Genomic DNA, 25,801 nt, shown 5'->3' with positions numbered 1-25,801 from the left:
CAGTACGTATACCCGACGATTGAGAAGTGGGGTTTTTTTTTCCTTTCATGTCTTTATGTTTACTTAGTCAGGGTGAAGAGACAAAGAGGTGGACTTTGAATGCCAAAGTGCTGGGTAACTGATCCAGAGTCCCCAACAGCTATGTGCAAGATATTGGCTTGCTGAGCAGCTTGGTCCCCTGACAGTCTCTCTAAGGCTTGCGGAAAGCTGCACTGACATTGTAATTGGCACAGGAGGCACTGTAACAGGGCAGAGTACGGTACTGGGATTTAAGAAAGGATTGGACAATTTCCTGCTGGAAAAGGGGATAGAAGGGTATAGATAGAGGATTACTGCACAGGTCCTGGACCTGTTGGGCCACCACGTGAGCGGGCTGCTGGGCACGATGGACCTCAGGTCTGACCCAGCAGAGGCATTGCTTATGTTCTTATGTTAAAAACATAATTAACATTGCGGTTGATTGAGAGAAGCAGAGAACTCATTGACTTGTAAATGACAAACGTCTGAGGGGAAACCAGAGAGCTGAAAAACTTGTCAGCATGAGCTACAGCTGTTAAGGACTGATGAGGGGGGGGGGGGGCACCAAGGAAGCAGGAACTACTGCGCCTGTGCAGAGATGTCAAACACTGACATCTCTAAACTGAAGAACTACTCCAGTACCTTAGGCTGTACTGGATGACATCACTAATGAGAGTGTGTGTGTTTCCCTGCTAAGGCTACAGAGAATCACTCTACAATACAAAACATTTACTTGCAGTCAGGAAGCAGTCCTTGGATTCAGCATCACTTTTCCATGATTTTGGACACATTCTACTTTTTCAACTGAATAGCAATAGATTGTTAAAAGGAAAGTACCATGCCACCTGAGCCAATAGATACCATGTGCCATCAGTGAACCCTGTTAAACCCTGTTTCTTGGGCCTGTGAGACTTGACAGTCTCTAGCAGCAAACAAACTATCCATGTATGAAATATCATCATTTGGGGCATAACAGGTGCATCAGAAGAGGTAAATGCCGTTCCTTCTGCCAGCTGCTAGCTGGGAGGTCATTAGGGTGGGGTGGTCTATAAAACTATAGTAAAACTTCAACCTTATCAGAAAATGCTTCAACCACAGAACCTGAGATCCTCTCCATGCCTTAAAGATCCTGGGCCTTAAAGGTGGGGGCCTCTCCACAGGCAGGCCCCACCAAAGGGCCCTTTGTGTGGACCGAGAGGCATAATGGACCAATCACTATCAGGTACTCTCAACTGAACTGCATTAAACTTTCTAGGATAACTGGAGATGAAGTGGATGCAGATTTGCTGCTTAACCCTATTAAGCCTTTCCATAGCTATATGGATTATAACCACCAGAAAGAACATAGTGACACCATTCAAACAAGTGCTATATCACTTAATAAAATTATAAGCCTAAATGGGTCAAGTATTCCAAGAAGTCAAAATAACCACAGATACATTTGAGGAAACCTGAACTACCTTGACATTGTCTCACCTGAAGTTCCAAAAATTATTATAGGTAAAGGCAAAAAGAAGTTACCGGTACCCCCTCCCCCCCTAGAGCAGAAAACAAGAATATAAAAAAACTTAAAAACTGATAGAATACACTGCTGAAGTTCCCAATGATGAAGAAGAAGAAGATATACCAATATAATGTCTATACCTAAATGCCCGGTCGGTGTGCAAGATCTTAGTCTTGAAAGACCTGATACACAAGTAAACATCAAGCAGGCATTGTATGTATAAAGTGACCATTTATTTTTTTTTCATCAAAAGGGACATCAATTAATTGCCAATCCCACCCTAGCCCCGCCCCCAATTTCTTCCATTCATTTTTCATGTACACATAGAGGGGCATAATAAAAAAAAACCGTCTAAGTCCCTTTTTGGCCTAAGGCCTTAAATGTTGAAAGCAGAAGCAGGGAAAGTGTCCATAACAAAAACAACCGTCCTTGTTTTGATAATGGCCTGCCTCTACATTCAGCTGTTTAAACGCCCAGACTACCACTACGTCTACACTTGTACCCTATAATGAACCAAAAAAACGCCTAAGTCCCAAATGTCCAACACAAGGGCTTTTAGGCGAAGGAGGAGCCAATCCTTCGCCTAAAAGCTGGAGTCTGTAAACAGTGTCTGACAAAAATAACACCGGTTATAGAATCCACCCCAACCCCCCCCATGACTTCGGGGCAGGAGGGAACCCAAGCCCCCCTCCTGCCCCGGGCATCGCAGCAACATCGGGGCAGGAGGGAGCCCAAGCCCTCCTGCCCCGGGCACCCGCGGCACCCCGTGACAACATCGGGGCGGGAGGGAGCTTAAGCCCTTCAGTCGATCAGTACACCGACGGTGGCCAGCGTTTCACGAGTCTGCTACCTCAGGGTGTAAAACAATCCGATCAAACTTTTAAACGGGACGCCGAAACTCCTCTTCAGACCAAAAGCTTTTCTTCTATCAACTTGCATAGACAGCCCTGCTAAAGTTTTTATACTTGGGAGTGAAATGGAGGTTTTTTGCCAGTGAGGTTATCACCCAACCACCTTAATCCACCTTTGTGGTGGTGGGAGGGCTTCTGTCTGAGGCTTTTCCTCCATTTTTCTGAAAACATGACTGGCTGGAATTGCCCTAGGACAGGCTTGGGAGCCATTATACTAGACTCCTGTTCTCTAGTTAAATTTTGAATTTCTGTCAAGTGGTTGGTTCTTTTCCAAAATTTATAACAAAGACATGAAAGCTTTCAGATCCCACCATAATGCCTAATGCTTGCAAACAAAACTATGTTGCTATAGCTGAAATTATGTAGAGCAGTCAGCAAGTTGCAACTGAGATAGTTGATTTAATCAGCTTTGAATGTTTTCCTCAGTAAATCAGGGTCTGGCCTTGTAACTAAGTTTCACAGTTGTTCGCAGTAACCTAAAAGCAGTGTGAATACCTTTTACCTATAGTTATTGTCAAAACACATAACTGAACAAAACATTTTAGTTGTACTCTTTTGAAAAGACAAGAATAAAGAAAATTATAAAACATTCCCTTTGTAAATGGAATTCCTCTGACTCAGATAGGCATGCACTACTGTGCGAGTCTGATGTTCAAGCTTCCAACTCCCAGCTATCTATCTATGTTTTACATTCTCAAACCCTGCTAACTAGTGGAAAGCCTCATTGGTATAGGAGCAGTAAAGGCACTGTGGCATTCAGTGGGGATGATCAATAAACAAGAGACAATGTGGGGTGGTCTACGCCCTAGTGGCGGTCCTACTACCCACAGCAAAGGACCTTGGTACCACAAAAGTCAAAGGATGAAGAAGAAAAAAGTGGATCCAGGTTCTGGACTTGCAGGAGTTAAAATTTCATAGTTTATTGGGGTAACAAAACAAGTCAATAACACATATTATAAAAAATCAGACAAATGCCAACAGTAATAAAACATAACAATTGTACTGTGTGTAGAGAGGATCAACAGACCTTACACGGTCCATGTTTCGGCAATGGAATGTCTTCCTCAGGGATCCTAAGAAATGATACAGAATAACGGCAAAAAGAGAAAGAAACCCAAGCAGATATTAAAAACAATAAACCGAATGGAAATGAGAATAGTGTAGGGACAGCAATTGATTGTTTTAACTCAAAAGGGACCATCCAGTGGTCTTATAATGCAATTCAACACATGATCCAAGTGAAAATGAAAATAAAATAATTACAACTATATCAAATACAGACATTAAAAATTAGAATCAGATATATAAACTGCTATTAATTGTTTACACTCAAAAGAACCAGCCAGTGATCTTGTAATGCAATAGAATCCATAATCCAAGTCAAAAAACATATTAATTTCAACTATATCATATGCTAATCAAAAATAGTATGTAAATGATCATAAACACACAATACAAATGAAAACCCAATCTGAACCCAGAGACAACTAGGGGACACAATGAGTGACCTGCACTAACCTTAGCACAGTAGGCTGGAAGTCAGGCAGCCGATGGCGTTGTTAGGTACACCTACAGACATTAATAAAATATTGTGTTTGTATTATGTGTTTATGACCATTTGCATACTATTTTTGATTAGCATATGATATAGTTGAAATTAACCATGTATGGTCTGTTGATCCTCTCTACACACAGTACAATTTTTATGTTTTATTACTGTTGGCATTTGTCTGATTTTTATATGTGTTATTGACTTGTTTTGCTACCCCAATAAACTATGAAATTTTAATTCCTGCAAGTCCAAAACTTGGATCTACTTTTTTCTTCTTATTCAGTGGTGATGACCTTGGCCAAAAATCGTTTTCAATATCACCCTTTAGCAAATTTTCTTGACAAATTGCATACCATTTGACCTAAAATGTACAATAATAATTTATAAAAGTTACTTAAGCCAAAACAAACTGACAGGGTTTCTTCCATAGGTAAAGTAATAGAGCCAAGTTTCCAAAGAAGAAGAAAAATCCTTCTGTGCTTGCAGAAAAGAGATGCAATGGTTAGCCGTCCTTGGGCTGTATAGCTGGCCCACTGCCTTTCACCTCTCCAGGTTTGGCCAATATGCCAGCTTCTCTTTTCAGCACATTCAACAAAGTCTGTGAACTTTCCAAGATCTGGAAGGGGAAGAAGTAAACAATGAATGTTAAGTAAAATAAAGGAATATATATTTTACTACAGCCTATATTATATGATAGTCAGCTTGCAGAATACACATCATACTATTTGCCATGTCTCTTGAACAAGAATGATGCAACAGCCCAACTCTGGCCAATCCAATCTGGGCAACATCACACAGCTGATTTCTTTTACAGACTAATATCACTACAAATGTACTCTGACCAGATAATGTAACAGCTTTTTCAACATTACATTAAGAAAAGACCAAATAGAAGGTGCAATGCTTTCCAACTCAAAAAGATTTTGTTTTCACACTTCCCACATTAGAATAAAGGGGTTAATAATCAATAGAGAAAAACGTCCAAAAGCCAGCCAAATACATCCAAGTGCCGATATGAAAAACGGGTTTTGGATGTATTTCTAAACGACCTAGACCTTCATAGTGCCGCTGAACGACCAAAGCTAAACAGGGTGTTTCAGGAGGAGTGTCGAGGGCGGGAGCTGGGTGGGCCGTGGGCCGGCTTAGACTTAGTCATACAGCATGTATAACCGAAAGTTATACAGCCCAGGATCGACGGAACTTGGACGTTGTGACTTAGACCAGATAAGCACTGCAAACACATAAAACAGACCCCCACGCGTAGGCTCCATTACTGAGGCTAACTCTCATAGATTAAGACATTTGCAACCTTATTCATAGTTAGTTATAAGTGGGAAATATTGGGCACATAATACTATATAAACGTTTTCCCACTGGGGATTTTTTAGCTAGTGTGTCATTTAAGAGAGACCATACACACGTACAGAATGTGATAACATTTGACACAATACTTGTGTGTAAGGTAGTATTTGTGTGAGATAAGAGAAACAACACTAATGCACTTAAAGGTATTCTGTAGTACATTCAGAAAATATCTTTTTATGTTCTGGACATAATTATTATGTCATTTAAAAGAGACCATACACACGTACAGAATGTGATAACATTTGACACAATACTTGTGTGTAAGGTAGTATTTGTGTGAGATAAGAGAAACAACACTAATGCACTTAAAGGTATTCTGTATGACATTCAGAAAATACCTTTTTATGTTCTGGACATAATTATTATGTCATTTAAAAGAGACCGTACACACGTACTGATTGTAATACCAAAATAACTTATGTCAGAGATGTGCACTGCACTGTTTATACCTGGTAAGTTAAATAAAGAGAGACCATTTTTTATTTTATTTAGCAAATATCAAATACCAATGAACACCATTTTACCAGGTATAAAGCTTTCTAATTTTTTCTCTTCAGATATCCTCTTATAATATAACCCCTAACTAAATTATCATTGGGCTGTATGAGCCATAGCATAAAATAATTGTGAGCATGGTTTTCATAAGATAAGTGGGGGAATCTTTTTTTTTTTGGAAAGGGATATGGTACCATTTGGACTAATAGAAGGTGTGGAATAAACTCTGGAAATGGCCAATGTGCGATGTTGGGGTACCCCATAAGCTAAAACAGACAACACATAACAGAAACAGACAAACACAGAGCTCCGGCATGCTTTCTTCCATCGGTAATGATTCAGGGTTGAATTTAATTTGTAAATAAGCACACTATTAATCAAAAGAGTCATAAACAAATTTGGTATCCATTGGATTCCCACTATCAGGTCACAGTGCTGGAAGTATTTTAAATATAGCACAGTGAAATTGGTTCTCCTGACCATGTCTGGATACTAAGCTTCTAAAAGAAAGAGAGATAGAAACTTAAGTTAATTGCTCTATATAGTTTTACTGGTCTTCTTTTCTATTTTCTTCCATTTCAAAGCTCTGTCACACAATCGTAAGAGAATGCAAGCAGGGAAGTTTTAATCTTTAAAATATACAAGAGAGGTTTACGTGCAGGTACAGTGGTTCACAATGTTAGTGTTTGAGGTAAAAGACACATTTGCAAAATTACTTGGGAATGCAACTTCCTTATACTATCTAACAAAACTTTATACATTATAAAGGTCACTTAGCAATATTTCTACTTTTTTATTGTCCAACCTACCCCATATGTTACCCCAGATGTGAAATATGTTGCCTCCAGAATCCAAAAAGGCCCAAGTCTGTTTTTTACTTTGGGGAGAAGGGAAGTTTACAATTTTCTGTTTAACTTTCTCTATCACCTCTCGGCATCCTTTTGCCCACTTTCTGCTATAATCTTGTGATAGAAAGTGGGACTAAGTAAGTATTTTTGTGGTAGTCTGGTAGATGTATATTGCCTCCCTTGCCCAGTGGATGCAAATTGTTCTGGACATTGCTCCACTATAGGAATAGTAAAAATGCATTGGTTCTCATAGGAATGTCTGGCAATTTACCAAAACTATAGATTCCATCGGAAAGCTGTAATGTTAACCTTTAAAATTTGTAATATTCTTCCTGCTTGTATAATTTTCCCCCAATCCTGATATTTATATTCCTCCACCCCAGTGTCCATTACAGCTTGTACCTTTTGCTCCCCAGATTTATCTCTACCTGTGGACGCTGTTCTAATTTGGTCCAGGCAAACACTGAGGCTCGGCATTCACATTATTGATCCTCCCAACACTTCCACCCTTTTAAATCAGGATAAAGAATGGAAGCAGTTTCCTCAGGAGGAGCCGTCGGCACCAAAATATCCTCCCTCTCTCCTTTGTTCACTTGTGCTTGGGACATAGATTTCTTTCCCAGTCCTCTACTTTTGTACATTCCCCATAACGTCCCTGTATCTTTCCCATCTATTTCTTCCCTCTTTACTCCATCTTTTATTAATGCCAAAAACATATTCCTCCGAGACACCTGATTAGCCCTGTTTGAATTGGATTGTCCTTTTCTCTTTTTATCAAAAGTATTTTGAGGTCCCCGGTCCCCCCGATCTCCTAACTGTCGGACCGCTTCTAAGGCTTCCAAAATAGTCCTGTCTATTTGATTGATTAACAAAGTTATTATTACCTGTTTGTATGCCGGTGCAGCATACTTAATAATTTTATTTCTCATGGACACAGTAAAAGGTAATGACATATATGTGTCAGCGTGACCTATTACTAAGGCTACCTTCATAGCCTCTTCCTTAATTCTCATTTGAGCATCTTTTAATGTATACCAAATTTTATCATTTGAGGGCCAATCAGATTCAAGTGGATATCGCCTCGTAACACCCCTACTAATTATCTCTAATAAAAACCATTGGGCATATTTTGCAGGATAAGGATCCTCCCGTAAAGCATCTTGTACTGCTGCTTCTTGACTAATTTGAACAAATTTAGGGGCATCTGTGGCATCCACCATAATCCCTACTGCACCCAGCTCCTGCACCCGAATTACCCATTGTATTAGTGGTTCCCCAGGCTGCTGTGTAAAGCGTGCCATCGTATCCATGACTTCCTGTGGAGTAACATCCTCCATAACATTATTTCTAGATTTTCTCCTGTCTGCAGATTTCCCTGTAATCTTTGTTTCCTCACAGGCTTTGCTTCTAAACTTTCTGCCTGCTCTCCTTCAACACATATATTGTGGTAAGCAGACTGTGCCTGCTAGGAATGGCCCTAGAGCAGTGCACAATTCAGATTTAGGCTACACACATTCTCCTTCATTTAAAACCCAGTTGCAGTCAGAGGATGAGTTTCCGGCTGTGACCTGTAGAGGGAGCAGGAGGGAAGAACTGCAGGATTCCCATCCCCCACACAAGCCTAAGGTAATTAACAAGAAATTACTTCCTGCTGAAGGTTTGGGGCGGGGCTGCAGACTGCTTAACTTGAAGTCTCAATACCTTGAGAGGGAGAAGCAGCAGACACTGGGAGAGGACAGGTTCCTGCGCTCAGGGCTGAGAGCTCTGAATGCTTGCCAAACTCCAGAAGCCATGGAGCTGACAGAGGCTGGAGAGGACATGTCTCCTAAGCTGTTGGAAGAAACCCAGGATATGGAAGTGGAATCCATTGTTGAATTGCCTGGGGAAGTTATGGAAATATGCTGTGTGGAAGGCAAGTGACTAATTATTGCATGTTTCTTGAAAGTTCGTTTTTGGTGATTGTTTGACTGTGTTGGCTAGTTTAAAGCCAGCTGAAGAACAGAAGAGAAATGATCTTTTGAACTTTATGCAAGACTGTAATGTGGAAGCTTGTTTTTCTTTTTGAGAAGTTTTGGTTCTTTCTCTGGTGGGGGAAAGTAAGCTGTTCCTAGTCCCAGACAGTGGGGTTAGTCCCGTGTCATTGTGGTGGGATAGAGGGCCAATTTTGCATGGCAGTTTAACACCACACGGTACACTCTGTCTGGCCAGCACCCAGATGCTGGAGGAGCCAGGGAAATTACCCTGACTCATTTTGGAACTAAGATAACTCTGAAGAGTGTATTTTTGAGTTTTTTCTTTGATAAATGCTGATGGACTTTGAATTTATGGACTGAGGCAACTTATTGAATTTGCCTTATGGACAGTGAGTTTGACTTGTAAATAAGAAACATCCTGACAAAGTTTTGATCTTTATTCTTGCTTTAAAAATTAAACCTGAAGTTATTCTGAACTGAACTTACCTGGTGTGGTGGTGTCCTTTGCTAAACGCTATTTTCTTTTCCTTGTGCTGCCCGCAGCGGCTCACAAGAAGATTTTTCTTGTACCGGTGGCCCAAGACACCTTGCCCTGAGGCTGCCGGTTACAATATCCTCCTCACTGTTATTAGAATTTGAATCCCAAATATTCCCATCCCGTTTGTTTGGATTCCAATCATCCGGCAGATGATAAATTAAGATTTTAACTTTTCTGTAACTCACTCTCCACCTCCGTTTCTTGTATTTATATTGTGCATATCGCATAGCTGACTTTTCTGTTACATTTTGATAGGTTTCTACCTTATCCATTAACAACTTATTCTGACATTGTAGCATTGTAATGGCATGCTGTTGATTATACCTTTTCTTTTCCAGCTCTTCTAATTTCAATTGTAATTCCTGTTTAGCTTCATGCAAATTCCTCCAGTCTGACAAAATCATCCTTCCTTGTCTAGAAATTCCTTCTTGCTCTTCTCCTTTTGAGATTTTCACCTTTTGTAAGGAGGCACATAATTCATGTGGATCCCCACTTTCAAAAGTACAGAATTCACATAATCCTGCTTCTATAGACCATTCAGTGGCCATTAATTTACCTATACTGTCATTCCACTCCGGAATGGAGGGATTGGGAGCCTGCTCTTCAACCCCATGTTTTATCTGGTGCTTTTGTGACCACATTGATCAACCCCACTTCTGGTACCAATTTGTTCCGCCACTTATTTCTGTCAAATGGGATGATCAGTGACACTCAGAAAAGCACACAGACAATATAAAAGCATAAACAATAATCCTTTATTATACATATATATATATATATATATATATATATATATATATATATATATATATATATATATATATATATATACAGTGGTGCCTCGCATAACGGACGCCTCGCACAGCGAACGCTGCGCACAACGAACTTAATGTCGTGCTCCCCACAACGAACTTCGTTTCACACAACGAAGTCGCCGAAGTCGCCCGAGCTGCATCCTTTCGCGCAGGCACCGCGCTTAACTGCCCTCTCTCCGCCTGGCTCCCTGTGCAGTGGCGGACTGAAGGGGCCCGGCGCCTACTGTTGATGCGTTGGGGGGGGCGGAGCTACTCTCGCCGCTTCCCCGATGCTAGGAAAAAAAAAAAAAAACGAACAGTTTTTGCCGCTGAGACTCTGCCCTCTCTCACAGTAAAATTATTGTTTAAACAGTAAGCATGGCTTCTAAAGAAAGCAGGAAGGTGATTTAAGTCCCAGTTTTTGCCGCTGAGACTCTGCCCTCTCTCACAGTAAAATTATTGTTTAAACAGTAAGCATGGCTTCTAAAAAAAGCAGGAAGGTGATTTCTGTTGAAATTAAACGGGAAATAATTAGAAGGAGTGAATGTGGGGTAAAACAGTGTGACCTCGTCAAAGAGTTTGGCCTCAGCAAGACCACCATTTGCACCATTTTGACAAATAAGGATGCAATCAAATCAGCCAAAATAGCCAAAGGAGTATCAAAACTATTTCATGAAAAACATAGGTCTTCAATCCACGAGGAAATGGAGAGGCTATTAGCAATTTGGATTAAGGACAGGCAGGTGAAAGGTGACGTAACAACCCAAGATATTATCTGTCACAAAGCCAAGAGAATTTATGAGGATCTAAAGAAAAACGTCCCTGGAAGTAGCAGCAATCAAGCTAATGAAGAAGAATTCAAAGCCAGCAGGGGGTGGTTTTTTAGATTTAAGAAAAGGTGTGGAATCCACAGCGTTACTATGCATGGTGAGGCTGGCAGTGCTGACAAGAAAGAAGCAGAAAAGTTCTCTATTAACTTTCAAAAATGTATTAAGGATGAAGGATACTGCCCACAACAAGTGTTCAATGCCGATGAAACGGGTCTTTTCTGGAAAAGAATGCCGAGCAGAACCTTCATTACAAAAGAGGAGAAGAAATTGCCAGGACACAAAGCCATGAAGGACAGACTTACCCTTATGTTTTCGTCTAATGCTAGCGGAGACCTCAAGATCAAACCTCTATTGGTTTATCACTCTGAAAATCCAAGAATTTTCAAGAAAAATAACGTTATTAAGTCCAAACTGCCCGTCCATTGGAAGTCCAATCAAAAAGCCTGGGTGACCCAAGTTATCTTCAACGAATGGATTCTGGAAATCTTTGCTCCTGCCGTGAAGAAATTCTTGCTGGAAAAAGAACTGCCGCTCAAAGCCCTTCTGATACTTGACAATGCCCCTGCTCACCCAAAAGACCTAGAGGAAATATTGCAGGAAAATTATCCTTTTATCAAGGTGCAGTATTTGCCACCAAACACCACATCCATTATTCAGCCAATGGATCAGCAAGTTATTGCGAACTTTAAAAAACTCTACACTAGAGCCCTCTTTAATAAGGTGTTTGAAGAATGCGAGTTTGGTGGAGACAATATGACTGTCCGAAAGTTTTGGAAGGAGAAATTTGATGTCCTTATGGCAATACGACTCATACAGAAGGCCTGGGAAGAAGTGTCACAAAGGACCCTAAGTTCTGCTTGGAAGATGCTTGTGCCTTCGTGGACCCAGGAAGAAGCAGTAGTTGATGACACAGAAGTGGTGAAGGACATCATCACAGTGGCCCAAAGGTTGGAATTAGAGGTAGAGGAAGAGGATGTAGAGGAGCTTATTGAGGAACACGAAGAAGAGCTGACAACTGAAGAGCTCCAAGCACTTCTGGTCCAGCAACAGGACAATGCTCAAAGGGAAGCGTCATCTGATGACGAGGAGCAACAATCAAACAATCAACCAATCCCAAGTGCTGACATCAAGAACATCCTGGTCAAATGGAAAGCAGTTCAGGAGTTTACCAATGCCCACTATCCGGATTCAGCTGAAGCAAACAGGATCAACGATCTTTACTCCGATACTCTTGTCCGTTATTTCCGGCAGATGTTGGAGAAAAGAGGAAAACAAACGACTTTGGACAGGTTTTTCATGAAACCATCGGCCAAAAAGCAGAAAATGGATGAAGATGTGCAAGATTTGGTAGACTCTACTTAGTCTGTCTTTAAATTTAAAAAATGTGTGTTTTTAGATGTATCTAAATAAAAATAATAACCAAAAATTTATCTTTTTTTATGTCATCTTAGCATATTTTATGCTGCAGAACGAATTATTTTGTTTTACATGTATTCTTATGGGAAAACGCGTTTCACATAACGAACGTTTCACATAACAAACTTGCTCCTGGAACCAATTGAGTTCGTTGTGTGAGGCACCACTGTATATATATATATATATATATATATATAAGAATAAAATAGCATCACCTGGACCCCATACACTGACCACCTTCACAATTGGGAAACCTTGCAATTGATAGGCGGGGGGGGACCAAAGGACTGTCCCTTTAGACATCGTGGCTTCTGTCCCTGTAGACGTCTTGGATTCTAAGGTTAGGGGCAGAGTTCTGTTCTTATATAGTTCATAGTAATACATCTGATCCTGCAGTAATCAGAGTCCTTCACTATTATTCAGGCACACTTGGTCCTGGTCTTTTGTTCTGTTGTTTTGACAACACCCAGGTCAGGATGTCAGAAGGAGGTGTTGAAGAAAACCGGCTTCCAGTTCCTTTGATGTTGTTTTGGCAATACTTAGGTCAAGGAGGTCAGAATGTCAGATAATTGTTCGGTTTCTCTGTCCTTTTGATGTTACTGGCCTCTTAGTAAGACAGCTGGTCCTGGTCTTTTGTTATCTGTTTTGACAACACCCAGGTCAAAGAGGTCAAGATAGCAGATACTTGTTTGGTTTCTCAGTCCTTTTGATGTTACTGGCCTCTTAGTAAGACAGCTGGTCCTGGTCTTTTGTTATCTGTTTTGACAACACCCAGGTCAAAGAGGTCAAGATAGCAGATACTTGTTTGGTTTCTCAGTCCTTTTGATGTTACTGGCCTCTTAGTAAGACAGCTGGTCCTGGTCTTTTGTTATCTGTTTTGACAACACCCAGGTCAAAGAGGTACTTGTTTTTTTTCCCATCTGTCTTTACTGATGTTATTTGAGCGGCACGCATGCAAAGGAAGTCAGGATCTCAAATAAGCAAGCTTTACTGTCCCTTTGAGATCAAGGTAACACTCAGGACAAAGAGGTCAGATAAGCAGACTTGAGGATACATGTCAGTAATATGTTGAGGATACATGTCAGTAATATGTTGAACATGTCAGTAATATGCTGAGGCATAACACCCCAGCACACCCCTCCCCCCCAAAGCAGCCCCCTTTCCCTCTCCCTGTCTCTCCATTGCCTTCTGTCTTCCCCCCCAGAGCAAAGCTGTCTGTCCCCAGCACACCTCCCCCCCAAAGTAGCTCCCTTTCCCTCTCCCTATCTCTCCATGGCCCCTTCTGTCTCCTCCCAGAGCAAAGCTGGCCCCAGCACACCTCCCCCCCAAAGCAGCCCCCTTTCCCTCTCCATGGCCCCTTCTGTCTCCCCCCAGCACACCCCTCCCCCCAAAGCAAGCCCCTTTCCCTCTCCCCCTGGCTCCCGGTATTGATCCCCTTCTTACCCTCCCCTCCATCCCGGCGTCTTCTGGCCTGCTCCTCTTCAAAGCAGCCTGCGATCTTGGTGGCCGGCTTTAGCGAACCTAGCAGGCCGCTCTCCAACTCGGTAGCACGTTCCCTCTGACGCGATCCCGTGCGTCAGAGGGAGCGAACTACTGAGGTTGGAGAGCGGTCTGCGAGGTTCTTTAAAGCCGGCCACGATCGCAGGCTGCTCTGAAGAGGAGGATCAGCGGCGGTGGCGGCGAGTGAGGTGACACGGCGAGGATGCGGGCAGGCAGCGAGTGAGAGGCAGCGGCGAGTGAGGGCGGGCGGTGACGCGCCGAGGACAGGGAGAGAACACAGTCGCGCGCCTTCAGCCCCCGCATGCGCCGTGAGGTTAGAATGTTGCCACAGAAGCACACCTCATGGCGCCACACCTCACAAATTTTCGAGAGCGCATGCGCGCTCTAGCGTTTTATTATTATTGATAATATACAATAGTCTTATTTATTTATTTATTTTTAGTCTTTATATACCACTTATAGCCTAAGTGGTTTACATTCAGGTACTCAAGCATTTTCCCTATTGGTCCCGGTGGGCTCGCACTCTAATGTACCTGGGACAATGGGGGATTAAGTGACTTGGAAAATGGTAAAGTAGGATCAACTGGAAACAATCCACAAATACAAATTATCCCACTTTAGAGTGTCAGATATGGGAAAGGAGGTTAAAGGGTCTCAGAAACCCACTTGATTTAACACAGATGTGTGGTATCAAAACTAAATAAGAAAAACGTCAATTTCCTCTGTAATGGGGGGGTTCACCCCCACACACACCCCCCAACGGCAGCGGCAACAGTACTAACTTAAGTGGTTGGGTTCCCCCCCACCCACACCCCCTCAGAGCACTTTAAAATTAAGTTTAATTCCAGCGCGCTGATGTTCGCGCAATTGTCTGCTCGGTATTGTCGACACTCGATTGTCTTGCGCACTTTTGTCCCGTCACCGGAGAACGATGGTGTCGCTGTTTGGTCTGCATCAAGGGACTCGATGCTGTTAAGACCTGCGATGCTTGCTCAGAAAGTGGATGGCTTCTTAGCTGGCTTTAACGATGCTGGAAGATCATCTGGTATCGATGTAGATGCAGGAGTTTGTTATGTTGATGGCTCTGAAGACTTGATCGAATCGAACAACTTTTCCTGCTGGATGCAATGGGACTTGATAGAGAGCTTTTGTAAGGTGGAACACCGAGGACAAAAATCAACTCGGTGGTGATGGAAATAGGTTACTGACACCTAAAGCACTTCTTAAAAAGAGATTATGTACTTACCCAGTAGATAGGTGAGATTTTAGACATTAGTCTTTCCTTCTGCAGAGCATGCGAGTATGGGGAAATTAACCCTATTGTCTAGAACAGTGTATCGCAAACTGTGTGCCTCCTGAGATTCCAAGTGTGCTGCGGCACACTGAGGAGGAAGAGAGGCACCGGCCAGCTGACTTGCGTACAGGACACGTCCTGTAGGCCAGAGGTTCTCAACACGTGGTACGGCGCCAGCGATTCATGTCTAGCAACTTCCTGCTGCCGTTGCATATCTCCCGGGACTCCTGCCTTCCTCGTTTTCTCTCCCTACTCCCGGACCAGCAGCTCAGCGTGCGTTTAACTTTGCCACACAGCTGCCACTAGCATTCGTTTAGACACGGTTCCATCAGGCAGCCTTGGGACCTTTGCTAGGCCAGACCGCTTCGATGATTCAACTTTCTCTTTCATCAGAAGTGGGTGGGCCAGCCTAGCAAAAGCCCCGAGGCTGCCTGTTGGAACCGCGTCTAAACTAATGCTAGTAGCAGCTGTGTGGGGAAGTTAAAAGCACAGTGAGCTGCTGCTAGAGAGGAGAGCTACTGCTGGACAGGGAAGGAGGGAAAGGGAAGAAAGGTACTGCTGGGCATGTGGAGAGGGAGAGGTGCTGCTGGACAGTGGGGAGGGAAAGGGAAGGGAGAAGAGGTGCTTCTGGACCTGGCAGAAGGGGAGGGAAAGGAAAGGTGCTGCACACTGGAGGGGAGGGGAAGATGGTGCATGGGGAGAAAACATATTAGGTTGGGGGGTGGGAAGGAGGGATTTCACTCAAGGGAAGAGGCAAGGAGAGAGAGAAAGTGTGCAAGAGGCAGAAATTGTTGGACTCATGGAGAGGGCGAGATGGATGGGGAGGACAGAAAGGAGGGCAGGAGAAATGTCATACTTGGGGGAAGGGGAAGAGAGTGAAAAGGACTCATGGAGAGAAGTTGGTTGGGGGAGGGAAGGAGGACCGGAGAAGCAGCATGCAGGAGGAAGAGAGAAAGAAATGTTGGACTGGTGGAAAGGAGGAAGAATGTTGGACCACTGGGAGGAGGGAGGGAATGAGAGAGATGTTGGCCTATTGGAAGGAAAGAAGAGAGATGTTGGCCTACTGGGGGGGGGGAAGGAGGGCGATGTCAGCCATGGAAACGGGGAGGGAAGGGGAGAGAGATAGGAAGGGAAGGTAAGACATGGAAAAGTAGATTCTGAGAAGAAAGCGGAAAAATTGAATGTTAAGTTAATGTCAAAGATGAATGCAAGGCAGAAAGTGAAAGAGAGAAAAATAGTCATTGGATAAGAAGACACTGGAAAATACACAGAAAGCACAGAAAAATAAAGTCACTAAACTACAAAGATAGGGAAAATTATTTTTATTTTCAATATAGTGATTGAAATGTGTCAGTTTAGAAAATTTATATCTGCTGTGTATATTGTGTTTATATGAAAAATGAATGGAAAAAAATTGCATTACAATTAGTAAAGGGGGTGGGATCTGGGGCAGAGCTTGGGTGGGCCTAGGGCACAGCTTGGGAGGTCTGTGGTTGGGGTACTCAGTTGATATTTGTTAGACTTAGGGGTACTTAGCTGAAGTAGTTGAGAAACATTGCTGTAGGCAATCAGTCAATGCCAGCGCCTCTCCTTCTCTCCAGCCCGCTTCCCTGCTGGCGCCTCCTACTGGCATCTCAGGGCCCATCTGTAGGGTGCGAACATTAATGTGATGTCACATATGTATGTGATGTCATCACAGCAATGTCCACGCACTTCCAGGTGCCCCGGCTCAAAAAAGTTTGAGAGACACTGGTCTAGAATGTCTCACCTATTGCACTGGAAAACCCATTAAAGGTTTTGATATGGAAGGGAAAATACTTTTGGCGAGATTAAACTCAATTTTGAAAAATGACGAAGACTCGCCGAGGGAAATACCCGCAGACCGAAGCCTGAGAATGAAAAGAAAAAATAAAATATACTTTAAAAAACCCCAAAAACTTAAAAGAAATGATACTGAAAAGGAATTAGAACGAATAACCGTTGAAGCAGGAAGGCAATGCAGACTGAACAGAGTTCAGTCAGAAAAGTATTTATTTGCTCTGCAGACAATGAAGAACTGAGATGTGTGAGCAGGCATCGGGTGGGAAGGCACTCGCGAAGTTTGTAACAAACTTAGTGTGATACTACAGTTTTAATCTGTCCATACCGGAGCTCCATTGATGACATCATCCACATATGAGAATATGCTGCTTGCTTGGCCTAGGATAACACGCCCCTTTCTGAGTGACATTTTGGAGGGGAAATGTCTCGCAAAACATCTAAGTTCGTTTTGATTATCGGCACACGGCTGGTTTGCAGAGAAAAATGTCCAAATGCTGAGTTTTGGACCTTTTTGTGTTTTGAAAATGCCCCTACAAGTCTTTTGTGAATCCAAAGTCACAGTTACAAATCTCCAACACAAATAGCCTCACATCATGACCCCTCGTGGTTGGGAAACCCACAGCAAGAAGCTCATCTCAGCAACCTCAACCAGGTTTGTACACTACATGTTAAGAGAGATCTAGCTAATGGCACCTATGCTGTGATGGGGATTACAACTTCTCTAGCCTGATATTTGCACAGTTACCTCTAGATTTATGCTCTAGTTTAGACTCCACAGCTTCCCTCATTACCTTCATATATGCAGTTTCTGTCTCTGCAATCGTTCTGTCAAACTCGTTGCGCGATGCCATCTTTCTTGCCAAGCTCTCATTAACCCGAGACAGTTTCTCCGTGAGGACCCGGATGTCATTTTGGAGTTTGTTCTTCTCCTCCTCTTCTATTACAATCTGCCGATTCAGTTCATCTCTTTTACTGCACAAGTCTTCGATACCTGTTTACAGATTACTAAGTTACTACCAGAAACATCTCTGTCTAGACCATAGCTTTGCAAAAGCATAATAAAAACAAAATAAACACCTCCCCCAATTTCTCAAAGGATAATATAACAAAGACATCAGAAGAACTGATGGCAAAGACACTTTTGCATCTCCTGACTTTTGAGGCCTATTGGGTCCATTCAGATGTACTCTGTGGGAGGACTCCCTACAAATATCTCTTTACTGAAAGGGTGTTGGATACATGGAATAGACTCCCAGTGGAGGTGAGGGAAAACAAGAATTCAATGATGTATGATATAAGCACAGACGATCCAGGGAGGAGAAATGTAAGGAAGCCCAATTACATGATTTGAATCACTCATCTGTGACTACCATGCAGAGTCGAGCTTGTTATTATACCCCTCTCTCCAATGTATCTGTTTAGCAGAATTATATCCAACAGGAGCAACATTACATCACCATTTCATACTTCCAAAGAAAGCTGCAGATCTATACAGTTTTGTAAAGAAAGATCATTTAATCTAGTGCTCATGGGTATATTCTATATCTGTCTGATTATTATTGCATTTCCTTCTTGTATTACCCTTCTTTTATTTCTTAAGCTGAGCAGGCCAGATGCATTAATGGTCTTTATTTACCATTATAGGGGGTCCGCTTACTAAAAGATTTGGGCCTATGGTAAAAATACTTTAATATGGCCCATATAGTCTAAATAAGGAACCTCAAACTAAGGCCCAGGGGTCAGATGCCTCTGGAGCTCATTAATCCAGCTAGTAGATTAAGTTTCACTTATTTATTTTTACTCCTACAGAAAGAAATTCCCACACCTCCTCTTGCAGATTTTGGGTACAAGGACACAGATTTTTTCATGCACAGGGAAGGGCTAATAAACACAGGAAAGAAGGCGGTACAGCTGCCATTCCTACTACCGTGCCAGCATGGTATCCCTAGACACAAATGTATTTCGATCCAGAAGGCCTATAGATACTGTATTTTTGTCAAGGCGCACTTCCGCATCCCCATGGAGTCAGTCCCCAATGCAATTAAGTCTGCATGCAGTGCTTTTAAGTCAGCTTTAATCTCTTGCATCCATTCCCTCAATTGCTCGCTTGAGGTTGCTTGAGAAGTCACTGAATTCACTTTCAGTTCTGCAGCCCCCAAAGCTACTGATTCAGCTGCAGCCTCCATGCATGTGCTTGAAGTCATCAGGATGGTTTTTTGTGTAGTTTAGGTCCGCCAGGCTAACAGAATACTGTTTAGATGCTTATGAAAAAATGATCGCCCAAGGAAAGCACTATGTTGGCTATAGATCTGAGTGAAAAAAGGAGTCAAAAGGCATGATAATTCACAGTTTTTCTGTGGGGATGCATGGAGCGGAGTAATCAGTCTGCCATCACTAGTGTTGATATCACTTCCTTCTCCAGACAGTAAAATTGACACTAGATGAGAAGGTGGTTGGAATAAGAACATGGATATATTGGTAAAAGACAATACTGTATTTATCTGAAAATGGAGAATTTGAAACAAAACCAATAAGTAGGTGGTGGAATTTGAGGATAGTTAAAAGTTTTCCTAACTGCCCCTTGGTGATTGGTGCATTGTTCTTTTTGAAAAAGCCAGTAAATAAGCTATCATATGAATGTTAAATATGTCTTTTTTGATCCAGCTCAATTCATTCTTTTCTTATGTGATATAGCAGTGTTCTTCAACCTTTTGGCACCTATGGACCGGCGGAAATAAAAGAATTATTTTGTGGACCGGCGATTGAAGAGCACTGGGCTAAGTCGTGGGCCAGACCCCGCCCATCTCTGTCCAATCTCCACCCCAGACCCTGCCCCCATAATAGTACTAACTGTAACACCATTTTTTCCATTCATTTTTCATACACACACACACACAATCTAATCTAATCTAATCTAAATCTTGGGTTTATATACCGCATCATCTCCACAGGTGGAGCTCGACACGGTTTACATGGTTAGAGAAGGAACGGAACTCCAGTGGATATATAGAAGTAAGTAAGAGAGAGGTTAGGTGTGATAGTACTAGGGGGGGGACGGGTTACATTTTGGAGAAGAGCCAAGTCTTCAGAAGCTTACGGAATGGTAGAAGGGGGCTCAAGTCGCGGAGAGGGGAGGGGAGACTGTTCCAGAGCTGAGCGATTCTGAAATGGAGGGAGGACCCGAGTTTACCGACGAGGGAGATACCTTTTGAGGAGGGGAAGGATAATTTTAATTTTTGCGTGGATCTAGTGGAGAATGGATTTGAGGAATTCCAGGATAGAGGAATAAGAGGTGGTAGGATGCCGTGGAGTATCTTGAAGGTTAAGCAGGCACATTTAAAGTGGACCCTGGAGATGACAGGAAGCCAGTGCAGCTTGGATAGGAGCGGAGAGACATGATCAAATTTGCTTTTTGAGAAGATAAGTTAATCTTATTAACAACACATAATGGTTAACCACAAAATTAAACTACACAAAGCACATTGTATGCTTCTCAACATTCATTCCTACAAGAAAACAGATAACCCCAAGCAAATACAGGACCAAAAACTAAAAGTACTAATATATACAAACAAACCCTAAGATGCAAGACTGCATGCAGTACAACCCCAGAAAAATAGAAACAAATACACTTTTTCCTGATCAGTGCAAAATATAGACAGCAGATGTAAATTCTCAAAATTAACACAATTCAATCACTAAATTCAAAACTAAAATCATTCCCCCTACCTTTGTTTGTCTCCCTTCCTCCATGCTGTGCCTTAACTTCTGGCCTGCTCCCACATGGCTGTTTTATGCCGCCCCCAGTGTTATCTTCAGGCCGGCGCCCTCTTCCTCAGTGCTACACTGCACAAAGACGCGGGCAGTGGCTCCTTGCACGTCCCGCACCTCGTCCGGAAGCCTTCACTCTGACGTTGCGACGTCAGAGAAGGATTCCGGTTCAGGCGCAGGATGTGTGTAGGAGCCGCTGCACGCGGCTTTGTGCAATGCGGCAGTGAGGAAGAGGGAGCCAATCCGAAGATAACACCACATCAATTGCTCCGCAGACCGGCGGCTGAAGAACACTGTCTCATGCCCGATGCACGTGCCAGCCCTGTGGACCGGCAGGAAATTTCTGCGGACCGACACAGGTCCACGGACCGGTGGTTGAAGAACACTGTGATATAATATCTTCATAACAAGGGGTTATTTCTGTGTTGGACTTAAGCTAAGGGATATTTCCTGGGTCTGTCCTGTTAGGATATGTTGGAGTCAACCTCAACACATGGTGGGCTTTGAGTAAGGACTAAATGGTGAACCTTCTTGCTTTCCTTTTTATTCCTGTTGATTTTGTACCCCTTTTCTTACAAGTTATCTGTAAAGAACCCACCCCCCATAACTTTTCAACATTCATTTAAAAAGAAAAGAAGTTTTATCAGAATGCTGCTCCTTGTCTATTAGTGCCCCCTTCTCTCTTTTTTTTTGTCTGTTACTTGCTCATCTGAAGCTTACACACACAACATATTTATTAATGTAGCGGTGACTTCAGGGGAAAGTTTCCAAATATGGGTACATTGCCATTTAAAAACAAAGTACTATATATACCTATATGTGCATGACTACCCAAACCATACTTAGAACAGACTAGACTATATAAATACACCCTTTTCACAGCACTACATATATCTGGTACCGTCTACAGCAGTGGTTCCCAACCCTGTCCTGGAGGACCACCTGACCAGTCGGGTTTTCAGGATAGTCCTAATGAATATGCCTGAGAGAGCTCTGCATATAATGGAGGTGCCAGGCGTGCAAATCTGCTCCATGCATATTCATTAGGGCTATCCTGAAAACCCGACTGGCCTGATGGTCCTCCAGGACAGGGTTGGGAACCACTGGTCTATAGAACTTAGTAGTAGTAGTAATACAGTGAAAGGTCCACCTTTTGGAAATGCTTTTCTTCCACCTCCCAGAAGAATGTGGTGTAGTGCAAGGGTCTCCAAAGTCCCTCCTCGAGGACCGAATCCAGTCGGGTTTTCAGGATTTCCCCAATGAATATGTATGAGATCTATGTGCATGTACTGCTTTTAATGCATATTCATTGGGGAAATCCTGAAAACCTGACTAGATTCGGCCCTCGAGGAGGGACTTTGGAGACCCCTGGTGTAGTGGTTAGAGCTACAGCCTCATAACCCTGAGATTCTGAGCAAGTCACTTAATCCTCCACTGTCCCAGGTACATTAGATACAGTAGATCATGAGCCCACTGGGACAGACAGGGAAAATGCTTGAATCACCTGTATGTAAACATTTGGTTGTATAACTACAAAAAGACAGTATACAAGTCCCAATCCATTTCTCTTTCTGAGTTGGAAAATCTGGCTCATGCAGGTAGGGATAACACAAGGGATATTTGTTTTTAATTTTTATTTTACTAATGCTGATGTGAGATGTAAACAAACACAGCAACTGGCCTGGGCACTATATGCTGTCCTTTCGACTCAGTCTGCGAGCAGGGAAGCTCAAAAAAAGAAGAGAATGTTAAGAGCAACTATTACCCTAGAATCGTCTTTTCAAAAACTACCCCGTTTTTAGTATCCATTATTGATGGCGGAAGCAATGGCCACCCCCAAGCTTAAAAGACAGCAGCTGACTACAAGAGAGCAGAGAGCTGTGCATTCAGATACCAGCAAAAAGATCTGACCTGGAACGGTATAACAAACTCAAGTTTCTTTTGGGGTTGTTGGGGGCTCCGTTTCAGCAAACAAAATAACGCAAGTCTGGGTTTACCCCACTATATACGTTGAAACAGGATTTTGCATTTCTTAGGACAATCAAAACTACATACAAACTGAATTGGCATAAAGAGATAAGCAGTAACCCTTCCCTCTGCCCCCTAGATTCCCTGCTTACATTTTACCAGTTCGTTATTATAGGTCTGCAGAGCTGCTCCCTGCTGACTCATTCTGGAGAGGAGCTGTTTTCCCTAACAAGCAGCGAACAGAACTTCCCAAACTCAGCTCAAACCAACTGCTCCACCGTAAGCTTCCCGCTCACTAAGCGACGTACACAACACCGCGTTCCAAGCCTCTTTCCAAGGTGGCAGCTGCGCTTCCTGGTCCTACACCAAAGAAAGTCTCAGACTAGAATGAGGCTTGAAACGCAAAACCCGTCTTTCCTGGATATTGACAGCAAATAATAAAAAGTAGCTAGCATACGTTTTTAAGGCAGGGCCGTGGATGCTGTGATACGTACGTGTGGTATATGCGTCGTTGATACTTGTAGTATGTCATTGGTATGCGACAATCCAGAAGAATAGCGGTAAGCAGGAATGTTATCTCATGTACTAGCTCAGGAATATAAGTTTTCTCTCAATGAAGACAGCAATGCCCAGAATAGAGAAGCAGGGACGTGTTTACAAAACGAGAAAGCCAGATACTCGCTTTTACTTATTAGTGAGAGAAACTGAACCTCAGGTCTAGAGTTCACAGTCTGGTCTATTTCCTGCTCCCGGATCGCAGTATTGAGTTTTAAAAGCATACCATGAGCCCGACTAAGGGCCTTCGAGCTTAGGATCTTTTCTCTGACAGTGGTTAATCTGGATGTAGGTACCCGGCAGATTCTAAAAAGTTGATTAGATCATCTTCCCATAGTTCGTTTCTAGATGTGAGCAATGACTCTGCCTAGTTTATGTAGCTAGTATTTTTATATGGACTCCCCCCCAAGAGTTTGTTTAAACCTGATCTTGGTATTATTGTATGTTGGTCGCCATTACTTCATTTTATTACCACAGATTCTACAGCTTAGTTATGCACAGTGTGGAGAAAAAGAAACTTTCTACATTTCATTTTTAGTTCTCTGGTCATTAGCTCATGTTTTTGTGATGTTTGACAGGTCAAGCAACCATTCCCTATTAACTGCTCTACCCATGAACTTATTCTGGCTTTGGCGAAGGCTAGTTCTAGGTAACACAGGTGGAAGGACTTGTTATTGCTGCCAGGAGAATGGCAACTTTGATGGAACTGGCTGAACTGTCAGCAGCCTGGAACACCTTGAGCCTTGGACTTGTTCCTGCAGTGGCGTTAGGACTGGTAAGTACCATAATAAATAGTAGTAAATAATGGTAAAAAAAAAAAAAAAAAGAACAACGTGACCCATCTGGTTTGCCTAGTAAAGTGGTTTAAGGTAGGGTTCAATAAACCTCAGGTGCTAGGTCACCATAACAACTAAAAATTCAGATCTGGCATCTAAGTTTCAGCAAGCACATAGGTAGCAGCTTGGGGATCACAGAAACTGTTGTCTATGGAAAACAATCTCTTAATGTTCAGTGCCAGTCAAAAAGGGAGTCTACTTGTGACTTCTGGTTATCCACATGACATCAGCTTCCTTATGGGAGATTGTTTGCAGCAGCAGAACCATAAGAACAGCTCCAGATAGTTGCAGAGGCAGTATGGACCAGAGAAAGCTGGGAGAGGTAGCAGAGGCCCAACCGGGAAAAGCTGGAAGCAATGAAGAAAAGCAGAAGTGGTGGACTGGCAGAGCCACCAGGCAGTGCGCAAGGGCACAGAGCAGCAAGGAGCCCAGAACCCCCAAAGGATCCAGCATTTCTCCCTGTCTCTTCACTCTCCTCTCCCTCCCCTTGTCTAACTTAAATAGGAAGTTGCATCAGATGGACAGGTTTTAGCAGAAGAGAGGTTCCAAGCTGGCTGTCGGCAGTATCTGTGAATTGCTACTGCAGCCAGGTTTCTTATAGAAGACTTGGTTTAAGGAGAGACTGCAGAAAGGGTGTACATGATGCAGGCGTTTTATTCAGTTAATAAAGCAATGTATAACAGCAAAAGAAATCCACAAATGCTCTGAGTGAGAACCCAACACTGTCCGTGTTTCGATTTAAAACATCATACTCAGGGGTCCTAAGAATGTAAGCAAAAGTACCAGTATTTGAACATTGGAAAGATACGAGTAGTGTTTATAGGAGTGGAAGTGAAAGAGGATGCAAAGAGGTATGCGATGATGAATGAAAGTACTTATAAATGGATAAGTTAATTTGTGATAAAGTAATTTAGTAAAAGCATGTCAGTGAGATCAAATGTGAGGTAATATCTATGCAGTGTTCTCCCCAGAAATTTTTTCCAGCCAGGTGGCACGAAAAAATAGTTGGGTGGGGCGGGGCAGGATGGGGAAATTTGGTGGTGGGGAAAATTAAATGTGCACTATTTTTATTAGTTAATTGTTATTAATTGCTGTATTTTCCAATGCTCAATATGACTTTCTTTTTTAAGGTTTGACACTTAGGCAGTGTTCCAGTAGCATTTAAGCCACCCTTGAAAAAAACAATGCAGATCCTCTTATTCCGAATAACTACTGACCAGTATCAAACCTTCCATTTCTTTCAAAACTACTGTACTTGAGAGCGTGATATTGAACCAACTTCAAATTCCATGTTGAATCAGTTAATGCTTTGCAGCCCCGGCAATCTGGTTTTTAAGACATAGCACAGAGACAGTAGTTCCTGCCTTAGAGTTCCTTATACAAAGCTGTGATAGCAATTCTGCCACGGCAAATGCACTGAAGCCCATAGGAATTGAATGGACTTTGATGCATTTGCCATGGGAGAATTGCTACTGTGGCTTTGTAAAATGGGCCCTTACTGAATGAACTCCATAGTTACCTAGACAAGTGTTTCTCAACTTCTTCAAGCCAAGTACCCCCTAAGTCTAACAAATACCAACCGAGTACCCCAGCCCAAGCTCCGCCCCTGATCCCAACCCCATTATAATAGTGCTTACTAATTGTAATGCAATTTCTTCCATTCATTTTTTATGTACACACAATATAATCTTATTAATTCATAATGGTAACCACAAATTTAAAAAAAAAAAACCCACAAAGCACAATGTATGCAGATAAAATGTTAATTATCATTTATATTTGTTTTATTTTTCAAAGAGGTTAAGGCAGATG

The 25,801-nt window shown here is 42.5% G+C and overlaps 3 protein-coding genes across 4 annotated transcripts in view; 2 read left to right on the top strand and 1 right to left on the bottom strand.

Moving 5' to 3' along the window:
* Window positions 1-1,993: 1,993 nt before the first annotated feature.
* On the bottom strand, window positions 1,994-22,947 carry SSNA1 (SS nuclear autoantigen 1). The gene is made up of 3 exons (XM_033960666.1): window positions 22,751-22,947; window positions 17,651-17,850; window positions 1,994-4,601 (listed from the first exon to the last, which is right to left on the bottom strand). Exons 1-3 carry the CDS (start codon window positions 22,800-22,802, stop codon window positions 4,488-4,490), a joined length of 366 nt encoding a protein of 121 aa, XP_033816557.1. The 5' UTR covers window positions 22,803-22,947; the 3' UTR covers window positions 1,994-4,487.
* Window positions 10,396-12,290, top strand: LOC117367759 (tigger transposable element-derived protein 1-like). Its single transcript, XM_033960665.1, has one exon. It carries the CDS (start codon window positions 10,475-10,477, stop codon window positions 12,188-12,190), a length of 1,716 nt encoding a protein of 571 aa, XP_033816556.1. The 5' UTR covers window positions 10,396-10,474; the 3' UTR covers window positions 12,191-12,290.
* An 82-nt stretch (window positions 22,948-23,029) lies between the features above and the next one.
* The window catches only part of ANAPC2 (anaphase promoting complex subunit 2), a 139,669-nt gene continuing 136,897 nt past the window's right edge, over window positions 23,030-25,801 (top strand). The window contains exons 1-2 of one of the 2 annotated variants that reach the window (XM_033960663.1): window positions 23,030-23,158; window positions 23,732-23,928. In XM_033960663.1, coding sequence (XP_033816554.1) covers window positions 23,842-23,928 — 87 coding nt within the window. In that variant the 5' untranslated portion in view covers window positions 23,030-23,158; window positions 23,732-23,841. Of the gene's footprint in view, window positions 23,159-23,225; window positions 23,442-23,731; window positions 23,929-25,801 lie in introns of those variants that run through there. The other variant, XM_033960664.1, reaches the window with a different exon arrangement.

This window comes from Geotrypetes seraphini, chromosome 10 (assembly GCF_902459505.1).
Source record: "Geotrypetes seraphini chromosome 10, aGeoSer1.1, whole genome shotgun sequence".
Lineage (NCBI taxonomy): Eukaryota > Metazoa > Chordata > Amphibia > Gymnophiona > Dermophiidae > Geotrypetes > Geotrypetes seraphini.
The sequence above is the reverse complement of the archived record's forward strand: the minus strand, read 5'-3'. Positions and strand labels throughout refer to the sequence as shown.